Source organism: Acartia tonsa, chromosome 1 (assembly GCF_053477335.1).
Source record: "Acartia tonsa isolate MP-2025a chromosome 1, ASM5347733v1, whole genome shotgun sequence".
Lineage (NCBI taxonomy): Eukaryota > Metazoa > Arthropoda > Copepoda > Calanoida > Acartiidae > Acartia > Acartia tonsa.
Window position 1 is genome coordinate 22,918,165 of NC_137260.1, and position 21,363 is coordinate 22,939,527.

Consider the following 21,363-nt stretch of genomic DNA (forward strand, 5'->3'; position numbering starts at 1 on the left):
TATAAATGCTTTGTCTCTCCGTTACTTACGACTTTCTTTGATACTTTTCTGTATGTTAAGTTTAGGAGACCATAAAAAGAAAACCAATGCAAGTAGCATGTTTCGTCGTATTTTCACACTAACTTCTCACATACATACTTCTAGCCCCTGCGGGTAATCATTTACATTACCTAACCTAACCTAACCTAAAATAACATATCAAAAGCTTCTGTGAAAATACAAAGAAACTCATGATCCAGTTTATGCTTTGTAATTAAAAATAATTCTGATTATAAATAAAATTCTACCTGAGAAGGCACTGGAGATTGCACGTAGCATTGTCTCTTCACCATGGAGTATAGGTCAGCCTTAAAACATAATTTAAACATCGATCCATAAAACTATATTAGAGGTTCTGGAGATACTAGAAAAATGGTGACACATCAATCTATCTTAAATAGTAGACGAGAAAATCGAATTTCACTCAGAGTTACGTTCTGACTATCGATAAAAAAACATAATTACCATCTACTACAATTTTTATTATCAGTTGGGAACCGGATAGAAATACCCGCAAATATATTAGATGGCCCCAGATAGCCTATAGAGGACGGGATACACCACAAGATCATATTTTGGTCCATCTCTAAACAAAATATTAATTACGACCTTCGGACAACCAACGCTTTGATTGCACGACCATAGTCTAAAATCCCAACGGAGCATAATGAGGTGCGACTGTTTCAGATCAATAAATTCAACTTATTGACATAGCAGCAGTAGGAACCAACCTCTCACCTTCTTGACAACAAGCAGATGCGCTACATGTTATACCACAATCGGGGCAAAAATGAATAAAGGGGACTATCCACGAACCAGAGCAAGTGATTCTAAGCATCTTCCAGCATTGACCCAAAGTATTTTTTTTAATGAATACACTAGGTTTATGTTTAATATTTGCTTTATCGACTAAAATGTTAGGTTTCACCATGGTTTTATATGAATAAAACTTTGAAATGTAAAGCAATTTTTAAAGCATTATCATCAAATGCTTTGTTGAGTTCAAAGAACAAAATAAAATAACACTACAGAATAGCATCAAATGTTGTAAATTGCAAAAGTACATTAATTTAAACTGTTTATAACCTTTTTCTAAATATACATTTTTAATCACAATAATATACTTTTGTGTCAAAGTTTTTACTCATCAAAACATTCGTTGATCTTGCACAAAACAATGCTTAACATTTCAAAGTATTTTTCATATAAAACCATGGTGAAACCTAAATTTTTTGTCGATAAAGCAAATATTAAACATAAACCTAGTATACCTATTTACTAAAAAAATTACTATGGGTCAATGCTGGAAGATGCTTAGAATCACTTGCTCTTGTTCGTGGATAGTCCTCTTTTATAGTGATAGTAAGCTAAAAAAAAGTTGAAAACTACTCACATCGACTTTGGTCAGGATAACCATGATCATCTCAGGTTTCCTAGCCTGCCATTCCTCCAGAGCGTTGCGGTAGCTTGCCATCTGATAAATATGAAAAATTATGGTAACAAGATTTCTGTTTTAAAATATGGATTGAATCTCTCATATTTTAAAACAATTTTCAGTTAAATTCAGAATGTTTAAGGACTAAATAACGATGGGGACAGGGTTTTAAGTACACCCCCTTCATTTCATCCCATAAAATGAAATATACCTATTACCTAATCCCAACCATCATGTAGCTAGGGGCGGAGTAACATGTGAAGACTAAGTGTAACGCAGAGACAAATAAACTTTTTAGAAACCAAGGTTCAACATGTCCCAAGAGTCTTATTAATGACGAAATACTGACCATGTTTTATGAATTTGTGAAAAGAAGTGAATATTCAAAAAGCATAAATATGTAAGCAACATGACTTTACAATAAATATAATTACCCTGTTGTCTTGGATAACCGCGACCTTGGGTCCACTTACAGTCATGCCCAGGCCAGGGAAAATCCTATTGAAACACTGAAACAAAATAAGATTTAGTCGTTGATCCAGGCTTTCAGCATAAGCAAGGATCAACATTAATATAAAAGAAAATCGACACATAATATTGCTTTCAATATGCGTTCTCACATAATATTACATATTAGAAAATAACTTAGTTCAGCGTCATGAATTTCTTCTTTGAAGAAATGTTTTGTTAAGTTACAGGAATTATAACGCCAAGTTCAAAATTGACAGGTTGAAAAATTCGCCTCTACCATGCAGATTTTGTGTTAGTCTGACATTCACAAAGCCTTTGATTAGATCGAAACATCTTAAAATATTTAGAATAGGCTATTTCAGTGTCCTTACTTTTCAACCAATAATTCAAATCCACAGAAGGGGTAAATTAATTTTCATGATTACCTTTCTCATACCTGCGCTTTGAATCTCATAGATATTATTGTATATATTCAGTATACTAAAGAAATAACTTACGTTCATCAGCTCGTCTGCCCCTTGCTTGTCTTGTTGGGGAACGATGATGACCCATTTCTTCAGGGTAGCACTTTGGCGGCACTTAAATATTTTTTTCATGAGAATTCAAAAGAAAGAATAAAATAAGACAAGCTTTCATCAAAACTTGTGCCCCCCCCCCCCTATTCATGCTTAGACGAGCTTAATTAAGTCCATAAATAAATAAAAGGTGGAGATGCTAATTTATAATTTTTTGTTGATTTTAGAAGGGGGAGTTTAGTTTTAGTGGTCGGCGGCTGTGAGCCTTGAGGGATCCGCCGCCGGTTAGAACGGGTAAAGCTTAAGTCTGGGGGTTTGATCCATGTAGCTCTCGAAATAACTACCCGCCCACTAAGAAACAAACCACAAAACAAAACATGGACATGTAAAAAAGTAGAACCAAAATTATTATTGCTGAATATTAGCACAGCGCCAACAAGATAATAAATGGGAGGAGTAGGTTACGCTAAAAATACGTAAAAGTTGTGGGTTTTGAAATTAAGAACAGTAAAAGGACGATAAAAACTTTTGGAGAGAAAAAAAATGGTCGGATTCTTTTCTATAAGACATACACATATTTAGTGAATATTACCGTACTACTACTATTCTTTAGCCTTAAAACTCATACCTTTACGGATTTTTAGCGCAACCAACTCCTCCCTTTTTATGATTTCATATAAACAACCGGACCATCACATCTTTTTTAGTCGCTCAGCTTAAGATAACAAACAACTAACCTGCCAGTTTCGGAAACAATTACCCCAGTCAGCGTTCATAGGCTAAAACAGAATATCTTAATTAGAATCTGTACACAAGTAAGGTCCAGTGGATTTTGATCTTAATCCTCTCAGGACTCGGGAATGAATGGAGCCTAAAATGATTCGATAAAGGTTCACCTAACTAAATCCTATATAAGATAGTAAAACTTGCTAATCGCCGACGCGCCAAAACACAAACCATTTCCCAAAAAATATCAATGAAATTAGGCAAGTTAATTCCTCTAACTCGTAAATGACACAATGGCCTTGTTGATGACCTGGTAAGAAGTTTCACAGTTGCCACCTCCCAAAATCTTTTCCGCGGGCATCTGTCGGCCAGTACATTCAACAAGTTCGTGTTCGAACTCTAGATCCCATTTCTTCAGAACTTCCTAATAAACAAATAATGATTATGGTTTGGTCAGGAAAAACTGGTTGTGATTCTGATAAACAATTCTAAGTAAAAATTACCTCACAACCCCCTTCCATTTCATCTCCCCTTCTTATCCACTTTACGCCACCTCTGATGTCATCAAAATATTTTTTATTCGCCAATTTCAAATGGAATTAATTTACTGAATAGCAGCCCCCGGGTTTGGTTATAAAATATTCTAGTGGCAATGCCCCTAGTCTCTGCAGAAACATAGGATAAGGAGATCATTGGTAATCAATGACATATCTCTCCTTTACAGTTGATCTTATTATAGATCCAAGGGTGTATATTCTGCACAAGATTTATTTTTTTCCCCTGCTACAAAATTTATTATTTTTTTTTCCCTCCTAGATTTTTCTTAAAAAGTAGGGGGGGGAAATAGAAAAATATTTAAAGAACTCTACATTTTATTTATTTTATCCCTCCTACCACACATTTTTTAGTTTTTTTTTAACCAAGGATATATGTATATTTTTACCAAGTGTATATTCTGCACATGATTCATTTTTCCCCTGCTGCGAAATTTTGTATTCCCCCCCCCCCCCCCCCCATTACATTTTATTTATTTTTTAACCCCCCCCCCCCCTCTTTTATCAGGGCCAGATTTGCAGAATACAAACCCCTGACTTGTGGTCAAGCATCGGAATCGTGTTTACCTTGATTTCTGGATTGTCGTTAACTCTCTTAGCAAAGGCCATCAGTGATCTGGCTCTCTGCTTCGGATCCATCCTAAATTTAAACTATATTAGTTGACGGTATGTCGTCCCATTGATATAAAGTAAGCATCGCCACATCAACCTAAGACTAATTTCTCTCATATATAATACTAGCGGCTACGCCCCTAGAGGCCTCTAGGGGGCACTTGAGGAGGAGAAAGTCGAATTTAATAACCCAATTTCTAATTTTAGATTTTAAAAGAAAAATTAAAAAAAAATTTTTTTTTTATTTTTTTGGGGGGGGAGCCTCATTTTTAATTAGAGTAAAAAAAATTTAAAATTTTTTTTTCGGGGGGGGATTTTTCATTTTTTGGGGGGGTTGGGTGTGTCCCACCCCCCAAGAAAATAGTTATAAACCTTCACGGGACCTATGAGAAGCTACCCTGTTAAGGAGAACCCGATCGGTTCAGCGGTTAGCGAGATCCTTCGGTACAGACACACAAACACACAGACAAACAGACATCCTGTTACTTTAGTATAAGGATATAAAATTATTGTAATTTTAAGGAATTTGGTAGCTTTGAATTTTATCTCTCTAACAGGTTTCAAAATGTACTTAACACTTTGTTACACGGAATTCCTTAAGTTGATCCTGCCTACTGGCGAATGTAGCGAAACAATGTCGGGAAGGTGATGGGTTTGGATTTCGGACCGACATCGCGAGAAAAATTAGGACGTTGAAAAAGGTTCCTACTAATGCTATGCCAGCAGGTGAGCGATAAAAATAGTAAGTAGGGGAAATACCTTGGCACAAAAAAAGCGCAACTTATTATCAAGCAGAAGGGACTGTAAGACCAAAGGGAATCCAATCCTCCATCCATTTATCAAATAAAAAATCCGAGATCAAAACACAATTAAAGCGGGAAAAGATTCTTTGCTGTAAAGTAATGTACGAAAAAGGTAATTTACGTCTAAAAAAAATAATCAAATCCGACGACTATTACAGAAAATTAATGTTTTTTCATTATAACCAGCAGTGCTATACCATTTTGTTTTGCGTTATAAGTGTATTTCTATAGTTTATCCTACTTAATACAAAGAAATGCCTACACATTTCATTTAACAATCTGTCCTAATAACTATCTAAATAAACCTTGTATAAACCGCGAGATCTTGCATAAGGCGGAAATCTTCGGTTTGAGCCTTGGACAGACCAGTCATATTGCAAAGCTCAGGAACCAGCGGTACAGGTGGCATCTTATTACCCTTGGGATCCTTTTCCTAAAAAATCAAAAATAGTGAAAAATGAGGTTCATGCACGAGTTCAGGTCATATGACTAATCGTGTCATAATATTAATGATTTCAAAGCGTAGCAACTGTAGAGATATTACAAGCAAGTAATAAGTTACCTCTTGCATCGTTCTACAAACAGCTTTCCGCGCATATATAATGAACGATTATAAAAAAAAATTATCTTATGATTGTACATTTTTATACTCGTAGAAAAAAGACGAGAACCGGTTCTAATCCAACGGATATTAATCGGTTTCGAATGAATACGAGAAAAATATATAAACTTGAAGAAAAAAAATGAAACAAGACTTTCAAAAGTAACTTCAATTCTATCTTATTGACAAAAAATGACAATGAAAATAATACTACAAAAGAACGAACTTCTATCTATTAAATATTGAGAAAATTAAAATTTACCCTTGGTATGGAAACTATCATCGGCTGATTAACATCTGATATGTTCATACTCCAACGCTAAAAATATATTTTTTTTTATAAAATCAATAAAAGGTGGTAACATTAATCCGCTGCTTCTTGGTCTGGCGCATGACACTAATAATAAGAAATATCTTAACCCGTAAATCAAATAGTTGGTTGTTAGATGCCATCTAACCTAATATCCTTTATTGGGCGTTTTAGCGACCTTTATAATGTCAGTTTGACTTTAAAATGGTATTCGATATGCCTTCCTATAATATAAAGTTACACAGAATTAAAAAAAGTAGTTAATTTTTTTTGTTAAGCTAAAGATTTCAAAATCTATATTTAGAAAGCTTATAATTGACCAATGGATGGTTTTAGGCTATTTCATTTTAGATTTATGCCTCAGTATGGTGAAACAGAGCTCCTAAATGTTTGGAGCTCAACCACTAATAGTATATTTAGTACAGGTTTGTTGGACCATGACACATTTTGGTGCACGAAAATAATTTTACTGTTGTCCTTAAACTAATGTTTCATTCCTAATTATTTGTTTCTTACCTCTTTGAAATACTGAGCTATGGTACGTTTGTTCCCCTTGGAATCTTCAAATTCATGCATCGGGGACATGTCCATCCTGATTTCCTCAACCCTATATCAAAAAAGGATGACAACTACCATACAGTGAAGACATTAAATTTGCATGGCATTGGCCGACCGATCTATTCCGTCATATTAACAATTTCACCAATAAAACACTTAAAATCATTAAACTTCATAAATGAATAATGATACTGTGAGATGCTTGTATAACTTGATAATGTCTTAATCCTAAATAAGACGATTCTCCCATCCACTCCCCTGACCCGACCATAAATGAACGCAATGAAAAATATCTTAGGGCTGTATTATCAACGTAAAATAACAGAATGAAAATCACCTATCCCAAAATCCACGTATTCTATATCCATTCCTTTACTTTACAAACTATAAAATCTTACTTGTACGTCTTCATATTGTATTTAGTGATTACAATCTGACCAATCAGCGCTTTCTCCAGGTCTGCCTGTGCATAAAATAATATGTCAATGTTAAACATAGACATATTGTATGTTTATGATCTAGGATCAGCAACGAGGAAAGTATGGACAAGATCATCAACTAACAAACCAATTTTATCCTGATATTTTTTTGATAAATCTCTGCTTTTGTAATAACTGCCATATTGCATTTATTAAGTCTATTAATATGAACATGTGTAATTCCAGAGAAGCCCTGGGGTTTTTGATATTTAATTCTATGGCAACTTTGTGTATGTGAATCTCGTTTTACAGAACTTAGGAAGATGGGAGTTAGATGCTGTATTGTGTGTGTCCACCAGCAATAAGCCCAGGTAGTGGTTTTATGCTATTTTCTCACCTGTAGATTAGCTCGGTTCCTGCAGTTACGTGTAGTGTCTTTGATCACATCGTACACGGAGTCTATGCGCAACACCTATCAGAAAAAAAATAAATGGGGGAGGCGGATGTGCCACTTTTTGAAACCAAAAGTAAACCGCGCATGATCTCAGCCCATAAAAGAGTTACAGCTCTAAAATTCAGCACAGCAGTTGCTTTTGTGAAGAACAGTATGGAATTGTGAAGAAAAGGCTGCGGAACCGACGCTCCCGCCGAAAATCGCCGTTTCCAGCCGAAATTTTTTTTGCCTTTTTTTTCGCCAAATTAGACAGTTCTCAATCATCTGAGATAAACTTTTTTTTCTCATAAATTTCCCTTATATTTTCAAACATGTCAATATTAAAAAAAATTTGCAAGTGTAAAATAAAGGATTTTTTTTATATAAAAAAAGTTTATCTCAGATGATTGAAAATTGTCTATTATGTCTAGAAAAGCCAAAAAAAAAATTCGGCGGAAGCAGCGGTTCCGCCGCCGTTTCTTCACGGTTTCATTTTGTTCTCCACAAAAGCAATTGCTGTGCCCAATCTTATAGCTGTAACTCTTTTAATGGCTGAGATCATGCACGCTTTACTTTTCGCTTCAAAAAGTAGCACATCTGCCTCCCCCCTTTTAAATGTAATTTATTTGAAAAAACAGCCGTGAAATAAATGTTTGCCGCGTACTTTTTTAACAGACAGACGGGCGGCTACGTATTGAAAATGTATTGAAGCTTCGCTACTACAAATATTTCTTATTGGTTAACTTAGTTAAATTGAAATTTCTCAAGATTATTATTAATTTATTTCCTATCAAAATACAGTATTTCAATCATTTAATAAAATAAAATTAGCATTCAACCAGGGGTGTATATTCTGCACAAGAATATTTTTTTCTTATTTTCACCTGTAACAATTTTACCCAAAAGAGGGGGGGGGGATATGAAAACAGGTATTAGGTAAGAACTTTTTTTCATCCTTACCCCACCCCCCTCTTTAGCAGGGGATCCCATGCAGAATACAAACCCCTGCATTCAATTTTTGCAGGGGTGTATTATGTATATTCTGCACAAGATTCATCCCCCCACCCCCCCCCCCCCCAACCACATATTTTTGTTATTTCACCCCCCCCCCCTCTCCTCAGCCGGGTCAAATTTTCATAATATACACCCCTGATTTTTTGTTATATATCGCAAAAAATAGTATTGCTGTACATGGATAGACACCATTATTGGAATAGATAAAGTAAGAGGAAACCTTAGACGAGACTTTGTTTACCTTGTGCGAGATTTCAACGTTGAGCATAATATCTCTCTCCTGTTGCTTGATTGTGGCAATGTATCCAGGGTAGAGTTCCAACTTTCTCTGTGTAAGCTTGGGATCTTTGATTGCAGCCTGAAAGGAGATGTAAAACATTGAAATTTTTGTCGTGGTATATGGCCAAACCTCATCAAAACAATCGTTACTAAAAACAAAAAAAATCGTCTAACTTTTTAACCTTTGTTTCATAAAACGTTTCATACAGACTACTTATTTAAACAAGCCAATTTAGCAAATATGCTTAATTTTACTCGCTCTTGTATGTGCTTAGTACCCTTTACAGCAGCCATAAAAATTAGTAGAAAATCTTAATATGGTGAATATATCCTGAACTAAAATTAATAGTATGCACATACATATATGTCAAGAAAGATCTTGCTAACCACCGCGTTAAACAGATATAAAAGATTCGCATAGGCCCAAGTAAATATATAAATATTTTGGGGGATAGTTACACCAGCCACCCAAGAGAAATCGGTTAAAGCAACCCCTCCCCCATTCGTTATTACAGGCCTCTAGAGGTGAAGCCGCTAGTTTATAATACCTGAGTATCATAGTAGTTTCGCCCAATAAGCTGAAGCTTCAACTTCTCCATCATATTCCTCATGATGATATTCAAAAACTAAAATCATTATTAAGTTTATTTGGTATTTCTATAAAGTTAAATAAGGTTAAGATATGAGTACAAATAATCCCCACGCACAAGTTATATTCCTATACTTCATAAATAGTGTCGTGTGCGATCAGAAAATGTATTGATAACATTTAGTCACAAAAAGAAAAAAACAGAAACATTCCATAGTTATTGAGTAGCTTTGTTATGTAAGTAAATAAACTATTGTGACTTACCATTATATATTCACTAGACTCTGGAGACACCTCCCCTACTAGTCTGATAGTCACCTGAACAAGAAAGAATTTGACATAAACCTATACGTGATTTTCAGCTGTCGTTAGGAGGGAGGGGGCAACACTTGGTAGAATTTACGAACAATTTAACTGTCCCCCCCCCCTAAATATTATGGTAATATCCTCTTAGAAACATATTTTTCAATTTTATACATCCCCTTAGCCGTAGCGCTCGGCCCCCTTACTTACTTGAATTGAAAAAAATATTTCTAAAAGGAGAACACCAATATTATTTTGATTTTAGTCGCTTGTTGGCTGTATCTTACTACTGTGTTTATATTAGCAATTCTTGTCGAGATAAAGACCTTTATTTTTTAAGAATGTAATATATATTTATATTGAAATGTCCTAGAGTTCATGCCAAGCATCTAAGACAATTTTACGACATTTGTCTCATTTGAAGCATCCCTTCTAATATTTATGGCATTCATAAAAAATGGCTGTTAAACTTGTTCTATAATATGACTTTACTGTATGTATCCCAAATTATTACCTCAATAACCTGCTCGTCCGAGCTTCTCTTGGTTGAAAATACCAGGTTCTGATCTTTCGACTCTTAACAAAATATTTTTAGTAGCGAAGCTGATCTTACACTTGTGTTTGTAAGTCCGTCCTTCAAAGTTATTATTAGTGCAACATTATCCAAAGAGAGGGGGTAGGTTTCTGGTAAAATCCGTAAAGGTTATGTGAAGTTAAAAACAGCAGTAGAACGATAAAAATTTATGTTTACTTAAAAAAAATTTTTTGTCTATTTCTTTACAATAAGAAATAAACATATTTAGTGAATATTATCGTTCTACTACTATTTTTAAGCCTTAAAACACACCTTTACGGATTCTACCAGAAACCTACCCCTCTCTTTGTTACATTTTAAACAGGCAATAAACGTCACCATCCGCTAGGAAATCTAGAAATATAATTTTTCGCGGATCCCAATCTATTGAATGTCAATTTTTAAAGGATAAAAACATGCTTAAGAAGCTTTGAATGAAAGTATAGCAGTAAGAAACAGTATAAATGCTTAGTGGTCATGTGAAACTTCATACAAAAATTCAGCTGCCAATCTCATGATAACAGCTTAGAAAAACATCTATTTCTAGTCTATTGTCAATCTTGTGAATAGCAGTCAAAACAATCGCATTTTACTCAAACATAGCTGACATAGACGAATGTTGTATATTATCAAACAGCTTTGTTGTTTATTAATCATTATCCTACTTAACTAATTAACTAACAATTAAATAAAAGGGGGGGGGGGGGTTAATGCAACCATCTCGTAATCAGTGATTAAATGGCACTTAGAATTCGAATTTAGATCTGAAATTTTGCATGAAAGATCCTTGGTAGGTCTATTTTCCCTAAATTGAACAAAAAGTTGGAAAAGTAACAGTTAACGGCTGGCGGCTAAGCAGTTTTGCCAATTTTAAAAGCATATTAGTCACGAAACCTATCTCCACAAAATACTTTTTGTCACTCAAAAACCTTATCAAACGGTTCTAGCCGGTAGCTGTTGGTACTAGAAATTTTAAAAATGGTTATTGCTATCATTTAACATGAATTAAACCAAAAATATGTTTTAAAAAGTTGATTCCTACGTAATTAATGATGAAATTGCCTGAAAATAGGCAAAAAACGGCTAAACGGCTGAGCCGCCAGCCGTTACTTTTCCAACTTTTTGTTCAATTTAGGAAAAAAAAGACCTACCAAGGATTATTCATGCAAAATTTCAGATCGAAATTCGAATTCCAAGTGCCATTTAATCATTGATTACGAGATGGTTGCATTAACACCCCCCCCCCCCCCCCATCAAGCTTGCCTGTTAGAGGATGATTAGAAATGAGCATTGTTCCATCGAAGAAGTAATTTCTCAGCTCCATGTGCTGACGCAGATAATACTTCCTCTCCTTAAATGTGCAAATCTTTGTATTTATAGTTGCATACAGTTTTCAACGGATATGATATATAGTCATTGGATTAAAAATTCCTACAAAGTTTTATTTGGTTTCTGTCAATGTTCGTTGTTATTTTCTAGATTAAGTTTGATTTTGTTTTATCAAAATATGGAATTTTAGAAAATACTCAAAATCTCATCCTTTCACTGAAGCCTTAATATTTGAGTACAAACTTTACGGTGATTGGTTGGTTCTATTTAAGATTTTAAAGGGTAAAGTATCTAAAATATAGGCCAAAAAACTTTCATTGCCAGTGGATATTAAAAAATGGACTTTTTACTTTATTCATATTTTTTCCCCACCCACACATTTTTCTGTTTTTTTCCCCAAGGAGGAGAAAGAATATTTTAGTACTCTTATTCTTCCCCCCCCCCCCCCTCCCACAATATTTTAATCCCCCCACCCTTGCACTGCAGAGGATCCCATGCAGAATTATACGATACACCCCTGTTCCCATCTGAACGGGTGATAATCTACTAACCTTAGTATAGTCTACTTCCGGCTTCATATCGACCCTGTACTGAAATATCTTCCAGTTGGGGAACTTCTTCAGCTTAAAGTAGTTGGCTTTGAGAGGAACAGCTTGTCCAATATCACCAATCTTGTTAGCAACGGCTGCAGGTTTTGTCCTGATATTATTTATCAAGAATTAAAAACAGTCATGTGACTTTTCAAAGTTTATGATAAAATGCCGTATTTTCAGATAAAAATATCTTTTTGATACTTGTTCCGATTGATCTTGAAATAAAAATCATGTTTTAACGGGATCAGAATGGGATCAAATTCAAATTTTTTCCATTTCGCCCCCCTCCTTGGTTAAAAAAAACTAGAAAAAATGCAGGGGTGTATATTCTACATGGATTGTGGAAATATATTACGGAAACCAATTTTCTACTGGATTTAATGGTTTTGTTTATACCTGAGAACACCACTGTCTGCAGGCCGACCCCTTTTGGCTCCTCTACCGACACTCTTGGCCTTAACGATTTATTTCAATTGTGATATATAATAATATTAGAAAATCACAAGATTTCCATATTTGAGTCTTAGGATTCTTTTAACATGTTGTCAATAATAATTCATATTTTAATGTCCTGATTTAGGAGAATTTTCTCAATTTTAGTAGCCATAGTAAATTCTGTAGGATACAGAAAATGAAAAATATAACAGACTAGTGTCTACGCCCCTTTCGGCCTCTAAGGAAACTTTAGGAGGTTGAAGGTTTAATTCGACCATGCCCTCCCCCCTTCACTTTTTATTTCGGTTTCATACAGAAAAAACATTGCATGGCAAAAAATTGTTTTAGAGGCATTATACCCTCCCAAAAAATGGCTATTATCTTTCTACGGACCTATGAGAAGCTACACATTGTGAAGGAGAACTGAGCTGGATTTTAAATCATTTTAGTGGTGAGCCAGATCGGGGTGCGCCGAATTTCAGCCAATCACAGCGCGGCATTTCATAAAATGCTGTGCTCTCATTGGTGGAAAGTTGGCTCACTCCGATCTAGCTCACCACTAAAATGATTTGAAGATCCAGCTCTGTATTGGTTCAGCGGCGGTTAGTGAGATCCTTCGGTACAAACAGATACACATAGATACTGTTACTTTAATTTAAGGATAATCGCATGAATTATGTCCCATATTACCTGATCTTCCCCGTTCCCGTTGCCATTTCCATTTCCATTACCGTTGGAGCCATTTCCACCACTGGAACTTCCATTACTAAATCAATTCATCAAATATCAGCTTTTAATTTTTATACAATACATTAAGAATAATATCAGTTTTCTTTTGTAAAATATAGAAAGGACAATAGACACTTACTTGAACTTTAAGATAGGATTTTATCAAATTTTTATATTCCGTGAATTTAAACGAATTTTGAAAGAATCAAAAGACTGACGAGTTTACATTTATGTTATATGTATAATGTACGTCTCAAGATAACAAAAATTTTCTTTAAAAGCTAAATTTTGAATTGTCCGTTCCAAAAGTGAATAATTGAAAAGTAGCTTTACTAAAACTAAATTCTTACCCATTGCTGTTAGATCCAGATAAATCAGAAGCTGAAAATATCAAATTAATAAGATTTGTAAATAATTTACACATGGATAAAAATGTGCTTAAGTAAATAAAAAATATTTATGCTGTAAAACAAAGGTGCGCAGAAGAAAGGTGTATACAACCCTAGGCAAAATCAAGGGGAAGAGGGTGAACACACACTCTTATGTGTCTACCCCCTTGACAAAGGTCTACAATACAACTCCATGACACTAAAATAACACCATCCTTTTGGTCTTAAATACACCCTTATAAAACTCACCCCCCCCCCCCTTGATTCATGTTTAGGGTAGATAGGATTTTTTTTAGGTGAGCAAAGAGCAACCCTTCAAAGACCTGTGCATGCCATTGCTAAAAGATTAATACGCATTTAAAAATAGAGAAAAAAATTTTATTCAATACTTATTATCGAACATTTTGTTGAAGTCTAGGTGTATATAATATAACAGAATAAATTAAAACAGAATATTAAAGATAATAGAATAAAAATCATTTCTTATTGATTCAGTTCTTGACAAAAATAGCATTTATAGAGGGAGGATATCAACAAAGCCTAAACCCTTCCTAGAATAAAAATTTAAAGTAAAGAAGCTCATAACACAGTAAAAGTGTCGAACTAATTATGACGTAACAAAAATAAGTCCGACACTTATACTGTAATCGAAACTAAAAATCTTTCTAAGGAATGTGAATCTTTATCTAAATTGATATCTCAATCGAATTGAGAGATCTTAACAGACAAACAAAAACGTTACAAAGAGGAACATCCAAAACTGGAAATCTGGGACGCCTCTCAATTGAAAGTAATACTATCCAACGAGTGTTGATATTTCTAGGATTAAGATAAAGAACCAGTTTTGATATTAATAAACGCAGGAGCGAGAAATGGCGCTTCAACATACTACTAACTCATAACTATGCTTGTATTATTTCGAAAATGTTTTCAACTTTTTTTCTAGAGGCAACATTATCATACATTACTTTTAACATAAATGATATTGGCTTACCCGATGATGAGAGGGAGACGGCACCGAGATCTTGTGTGACGGTTCTCACAGTTGTTCCTGCCTGCAGGATATTCAAAGTTTATTCCTGCTGGGTTAAATGCATGACAATATATGTATTGGTGAACGCTATCATAACAATTGGAAATTTCAATATAAATCAGATGAGACAAAGGCCATGCAATCAAATAGATGATTATCGGACGGGTGTCATTTGATTCTATTTTCCATTAGGTATTATTTTCTCCCCCCCCCCCCCTCACCCGTTTTTTCTGCATAAACTGTTGAAGAAGGGAAAGATATTAAACTTTGTAGTTGAATAAACACCAATAAAAAAAACATTTTGTCAGTCAAAATGAAGTAGTCTTTAGGACTGAGCTATTGAGTATACCATGCAAAACTGGAAAGAAATAAAACTTAATATTCCTGTGCAACTCTAGGTCTGGAGCGGCCAGCCAGAATACCACCGCCTTCCTGGGACACTCCACGTCCCTGCACGCCACGACCAAGCAATCTAGATAAAGATCAAGGATGATAAAAGTACATACGAACTTTAACAACTTCTTTAATTTTAAGGAAACTTTGAAATGATTAAATAAAGTTGAATAAAAAAGAAATGTCTTTATTAGTTGTTATCCAGGGGGAGGAAGGCTCTTGTAAGATAACTCTATACTTAAGCTTTAACTTTATAACGCTATTTAGCATTCTTGTAATACACATTAAGAGATACAAGTTTTCCGGAATTTTAATGTAGGGAGTAGATTTGAAATCTGCATCAAAGGGAGAGGTCATTTTCTAGTAAATCCCGTAAAGGTGTGTGTTATAAGGCCTAAAAATAGTAGTAGAACGATAAGGTGCTCTAGATATATGTATTCCCTATTGAATAGAACAATAGGGAAATTTTTTTTTTTTTTTTGATAACCGTACCTGGATTATCTAAAAAAAATACGAAATTTCTATCAAACGCTTTGTTTGGCTCAAACTGACAAAAATTTAAAAAAAAATATAATTATAATAATAATGTTTTCTATAGGTACAAGGTAAAGGTTAAGAACAATCTATACCATTAAACAAAGGAAGAAGTCATTCTTTACAGGTTGATTTATTATAATTATATTTTTTTTTATTTGTGTCAGTTTGAGCCAAACAAAGCGTTTGATAGAAATTTCAGATATTCCAGGTACGGTTATCAAAAAAAAAAAAAAAAATTTCTTCCCTATTGTTCTATTCAATAGGAAATACAAATATATAGAGCACCTTATCGTTCTACTACTATTTTTAGGCCTTATAACACACACCTTTACGGGATTTACTAGAAAATGACCTCTCCCTTTTAAGGATTTTTTATAAATTAGTTTTTAGTAAAATTCTTTATCTAAAAGCGAAAATACATTTTAAGTTAATTAATTTTGACCAATAGGATAGGTGGATTTTAAACTACCTGCGCTCTAATTGGTTGAATGATGTACGACATCCAATCAGAGCGCAGATTTTTTAAATCCACCAATCACAGATGCCAAAATTAATTAAGGGGGGGGGAAGTTTTGCCACTTTCGCTTACTCCGTGATTATTGGGCTAGGTATTAAAGTTAGACTATAGGTTATTTGGGATAAAAGTTTACTTTTGGGTAGTAGCTCACGTATTCTTAATCATTTTTTGGATAACCCCACCCCCTAGCCCCCCGGGGCTCAAAAACCCCCTAAAAATGAACCTAACCTTAATTTTCTCAGGAACAATTTGACCAATAGAGATGATTTTTTAAACTTAAGCTATTATGCTTATAAACTAACTTCTAGTTTAGAAGTCACCCCCCTGCCGCCAACCCCTAGCCCTCCGGGGCTCCAAAAAACCCTAAAAATGAACCTAACCTTAATTTTCTCAGGAACCATTTGACCAATAGACATGATTTTATAAACTTAAGCTTTCATGCTTATAAACAAACTTCTAGTTTAGAAGTCACCCCCCTGCTGCCAACCCCTAGCCCTCCGGGGCTCCAAAAAACCCTAAAAATGAACCTAACCTTAATTTTCTCAGGAACAATTTGACCAATAGACATGATTTTTTAAACTTAAGCTTGTATGCTTATAAACTAACTTCTAGTTAAGAAGTCACCCCCCTGCCACCAACCCTTAGTCCTCCGGGGCTCCAAAAAACCTAAATATGAACCTAACCTTAATTTTCTCAGGAACCATTTGACCAATAGAGATGATTTTTAAAACTCAAGCTTTTATGCTTATAAACTAACTTCTAGTTTAGAAGTCATCCCCCTGCCGCCAACCCCTAGCCCTCCGGGGCTCCAAAAAACCCTAAATATGAACCTAACCTTAATTTTCTCAGGAACCACTTGACTAATAGAGATGATTTCTTAAACTTAAGCTTTTATGGTTATAAACTAACTTTAAGTTTAGATGACACCCCCTGCCGCCAACCTCTAGCCCCTCAGGGCTAAAAAAAAAACCTAAAAATGAACCTAACCTTAATTAAAATTTCTTATTTGAAGAGTTAGAGGTACACTTATTAAACAAAATTTGCATCTTGTTGGATGTTATTGACATATCTGCTAAAAAATAAGAATCGGCCGCCAGGTTCAGGTGCTGCAGGCCTCCAGGTCCACTCTGGAGACAGGTAAAAATTAAAATTTCTTATTTAAAGTGTTAGAGGTACACTTATTAAACCAAATATGCATCTTTTTGGATTTTATTGACATATCTGATGAAAAAATTAGAATCGGCCTCCAGGTTCAGGTGCGGCAGGCCTCCAGGTCCACTCTCGACAGGTGAAAAATAAAATTTCTTATTTGAAGAGTTAGAGGTACACTTATTTAACCAAATATGCTTCTTTTTGGATGTTATTGACATATCTGCTGAAAAAATTTAAATCGGCCTCCAGGTTCGGGTCCTACAGGCCTCCAGGTGGACACTGGATAGGTAAAAATAAATTCTCTTATTTGGAGAGTTAGAGGTTAACTTATAAAACAAACTATGCATTGTTTTTGATGTTAATAACGTACTTGAAGATAAAATTTAAATCGGCCTCCAAGTTCAGGTGCTGCAGGCCTCCAGTTCAACACTAGACATGAAAAAATTTAAATTCTTAATTTAAGAGTTAGAGGTCAATTCACAAGAAAATAAGCATCTTGTTGGATAATATTACCATATTTAAAGAAAAAAATAAAATCGGCCTCAAGGTACTGCAGGCTTCTAGATGGCTTTTTGGGGGTATTTTCAGATATTTTTGCTGTTTTTTCCTCAGTTTTTTAAGACATGTTAGGTATCATATTCATTGATACTTTTTGATATGGACACTTTTACCTGCGTCTTGGTGACCGCTGGTTGCAGCTGGCCAGGTGAATATCTGAACTTGGAGCCAAATTAATATTTTTCTCCAGAAATAGTAATAACAGCCAAAAGATCCATATTCTGTTTTATAAGTTGCCCTCTAACTCTTCAAATAAGAAATTTTAATTTTTACCTGTCTCAGGAGTGGACCTGTAGGCCTGCAGCACCTAAACTTGGAGGCCAATCTAAATTTTATCTTCAAGTATGTTATTAACATCAAAAACAATGCATAGTTTGTTTTATAAGTTAACCTCTAACTCTCCAAATAAGAAATTTTATTTTTACCTATCCAGTGTCTACCTGGAGGCCTGTAGGACCCAAACCTGGAGGCCGATTATAATTTTTTAAAGCAGATATGTCAATAACATCCAAAAAGAAGCATGTTTGGTTAAATAAGTGTACCTCTAACTCTTCAAATAAGAAATTTTAATTTTCACCTGTCGAGAGTGGACCTGGAGGCCTGCAGCACCTGAATCTGGAGGCCAATTCTAATTTTTTTCATCAGATATGTCAATAAAATCCAAAAAGATGCATATTTGGTTTAATAAGTGTACCTCTAACTCTTCAAATAAGAAAATTTAATTTTTACCTGTCACCAGAGTGGACCTGGAGGCCTGCAGCATCTAAACCTGGAGGCCGATTCTAATTTTTTCAGCAGATATGCCAATAACATCCAAAAAGATGCATATTTTGTTTAATAAGTGTACCTCTAACTCTTCAAATAAGAAATTTTAATTTTACCTGTCTCCAGAGTGGACCTGGAGGCCTGCAGCACCTGAACCTGGAGGCCAATTCTAATTTTTCCAGCAAATATGTCAATAACATCCAAAAATAAGCATATTTGGTTTAATAAATGTACCTCTAACTCTTCAAATAAGAAATTTTAATTAAGGTTAGGTTCATTTTTAGGTTTTTTTTTGATCCCCGGGGGGCTAGAGGTTGGCGGCGACTTCTAAACTTAAAGTTAGTTTATAACTATAAAAGCTTAAGTTTAAGAAATCATCTCTATTAGTCAAGTGGTTCCTGAAAAAATTAAGGTTAGGTTCATTTTTAGGGTTTTTTGGAGCCCCGGAGGGCTAGGAGTTGGCGGCAGGGGGATGACTTCTAAATTAGAAGTTAGTTCATAAGCATAAAAGCTTAAGTTTTAAAAATCATCTCTATTGGTCAAATGGTTCCTGAGAAAATTAAGGTTAGGTTCATATTTAGGGTTTTTTGGAGCCCCGGAGGGCTAGGGGTTGGCGGCAGGGGGGTGACTTCTAAACTAGAAGTTAGTTTATAAGCATAAAAGCTTAAGTTTAAAAAATCCAAGTTTATTGGTCAAATGGTTCCTGAGAAATTAAGGTTAGGTTCATTTTTAGGGTTTTTTGGAGCCCCGGAGGGCTAGGGGTTGGCGGCAGGGGGGTGACTTCTAAACTAGAAGTTAGTTTATAAGCATAAAAGCTTAAGTTTAAAAAATCAAGTTTATTGGTCAAATGGTTCCTGAGAAATTAAGGTTAGGTTCATTTTTAGGGTTTTTTGGAGCCCCGGAGGGCTAGGGGTTGGCGGCAGGGGGGTGACTTCTAAACAAGAAGTTAGTTTTTGAGCATAAAAGCTTAAGTTTAAAAAATCATCTCTATTGGTCAAATGGTTCCTGAGAAAATTAAGGTTAGGTTCATTTTTAGGGTTTTTTGGAGCCCCGGAGGGCTAGGGGTTGGCGGCAGGGGGCTGACTTCTAAACTAGAAGTTTGTTTATAAGCATAACAGCTTAAGTTTAAAAAATCATCTCTATTGGTCAAATTGTTCCTGAGAAAATTAAGGTTAGGTTCATTTTTAGTAGGTTTTTGAGCCCCGGGGGGCTAGGGGGTGGGGTTATCCAAAAAATGATTAAAAATACGTGAGCTACTACCCAAAAGTAAACTTTTATCCCAAATAACCTATAGTCTAACTTTAATACATAGCCCAATAATCACGGAGTAAGCGAAAGTGGCAAAACTTCCCCCCCCCCTTAATTTGTATTTCCGTTTTTAGATTAAGAATTATACAAAAAACGAATTTTATAAAAAAAAAACTTAAAATTTGAAGCAGATTTCAAATCTACTCCCTAAATTACAATTCCGGAAAACTTATATCTTTTAATACACATACCAGACAAATCGACATTGGTAATTTGAGCTAAAATAAATACTTACGCAGCTTGAATTTGAGGAGGGGCGGTACCAGGCCGCTGAACTCCAGTGGCTGGACGCGGGAGAGGTCCTCTAGCAGCGGCAGCATCTCCTGCTACAAATAATTGTGATCAAATAGCGCTACGGTAGCGTTAAGCGTAGCGGATCCTAAACTGTTGTCATGAAGATAATGAGTTTGAATCTCGGCTCAAACTGCACAAAAACTAGGAACATACCGTAATATTTTAAGTTTTAAGTAAATGCAATTTAAGTGATTTTATATATAAAAATCAATAATAGCCATCAGAGTTCATGTAATCTTAATACAACGATCAGACCTATCCGTAACGAACAAACGGACTGATTATAACTGTGGTAGAAATGCTTCGCCCTTTAAATTATGAAATTAACCTGTAGCACCAACAACACCCCGAGCCCTTCCTCTTCCACGTCCAGGCACAGCACCTCCTCCAGGCGTCAATGGGTCCATTGTGCGTGTAGGCCCTTAAGAATCTCTGAGACGGTTCTTATCTACAAAATAAAAATAGAAAGTTTGAAAATGGAAGATGTATTTTCTTGTGTATTTGTTACTGTTAGTCCACTAGACCTTTAAATATTTGGGTAAAAATCCGCTTCTCACACAGCGAAATTATTTTTCTAGTAATAACCGCGAAATTGAAATTGGATCTGAGAAATACTAAAAATTCATGTATTGTAAAATAAAGAGCTAATCAATACCAGTTTAAATCTTTCAATTTTCAATATTTTTTTTAAAATACGCGGAAAGCTGTCTATAATACAAATAAATATTACAGTATGGTTTCGAAACCGATTTAACTAACCAACTGGATTAGAACCGGCGCTTAGCCATACTGAATTATCATGTATCGTATCGTATCGTATCGTTTCGTATTAGACAAATTTCCAAGAATAATAAAATAAAGATCATATCTAAAGAAGTTTTAATTTTAAGTTTTCATTTTAATATCTGCAGAAAGCTTTCTACAATAAGATCAGTACAGGTGTTTGTTTAATAGTTAAATCATATAAAATATTAAGTTTTACCATGGTTTTACTTAATTAACAAAAAAACTTTTTAAATGTTAAGCAATTTTATCCAAATATCAAATGTTTTGCTTAGTTCCAGGTGCAAATAAAATAACGTGGCGAAATATCATC

The 21,363-nt window shown here is 34.8% G+C and overlaps 1 protein-coding gene across 3 annotated transcripts in view; it reads right to left on the minus strand.

Annotated features, from left to right (window-relative positions):
• Window positions 1-21,363, minus strand: part of aub (piwi like RNA-mediated gene silencing protein aubergine) — a 31,162-nt gene that overhangs the window by 8,116 nt on the left and 1,683 nt on the right. For 2 of the 3 annotated variants that reach the window (XM_080155165.1, XM_080155157.1), the window contains exons 2-26: window positions 20,596-20,715; window positions 20,209-20,299; window positions 15,127-15,215; window positions 14,705-14,764; window positions 13,672-13,702; window positions 13,283-13,358; window positions 12,554-12,612; window positions 12,116-12,263; window positions 11,499-11,586; window positions 10,176-10,237; window positions 9,623-9,676; window positions 9,318-9,395; window positions 8,732-8,848; window positions 7,441-7,515; window positions 7,023-7,087; window positions 6,583-6,673; window positions 6,019-6,075; window positions 5,461-5,588; window positions 4,308-4,380; window positions 3,497-3,610; window positions 3,198-3,239; window positions 2,443-2,523; window positions 1,909-1,983; window positions 1,433-1,513; window positions 288-347 (exon numbers count right to left, since the gene is read on the minus strand). In XM_080155165.1, the coding sequence (XP_080011291.1) occupies window positions 288-347; window positions 1,433-1,513; window positions 1,909-1,983; window positions 2,443-2,523; window positions 3,198-3,239; window positions 3,497-3,610; window positions 4,308-4,380; window positions 5,461-5,588; window positions 6,019-6,075; window positions 6,583-6,673; window positions 7,023-7,087; window positions 7,441-7,515; window positions 8,732-8,848; window positions 9,318-9,395; window positions 9,623-9,676; window positions 10,176-10,237; window positions 11,499-11,586; window positions 12,116-12,263; window positions 12,554-12,612; window positions 13,283-13,358; window positions 13,672-13,702; window positions 14,705-14,764; window positions 15,127-15,215; window positions 20,209-20,299; window positions 20,596-20,674 (1,974 nt within the window). In that variant the 5' untranslated portion in view covers window positions 20,675-20,715. The remainder of the gene's footprint in view (window positions 1-287; window positions 348-1,432; window positions 1,514-1,908; window positions 1,984-2,442; window positions 2,524-3,197; window positions 3,240-3,496; window positions 3,611-4,307; window positions 4,381-5,460; window positions 5,589-6,018; window positions 6,076-6,582; window positions 6,674-7,022; window positions 7,088-7,440; window positions 7,516-8,731; window positions 8,849-9,317; window positions 9,396-9,622; window positions 9,677-10,175; window positions 10,238-11,498; window positions 11,587-12,115; window positions 12,264-12,553; window positions 12,613-13,282; window positions 13,359-13,671; window positions 13,703-14,704; window positions 14,765-15,126; window positions 15,216-20,208; window positions 20,300-20,595; window positions 20,716-21,363) is intronic. The other variant, XM_080155174.1, reaches the window with a different exon arrangement.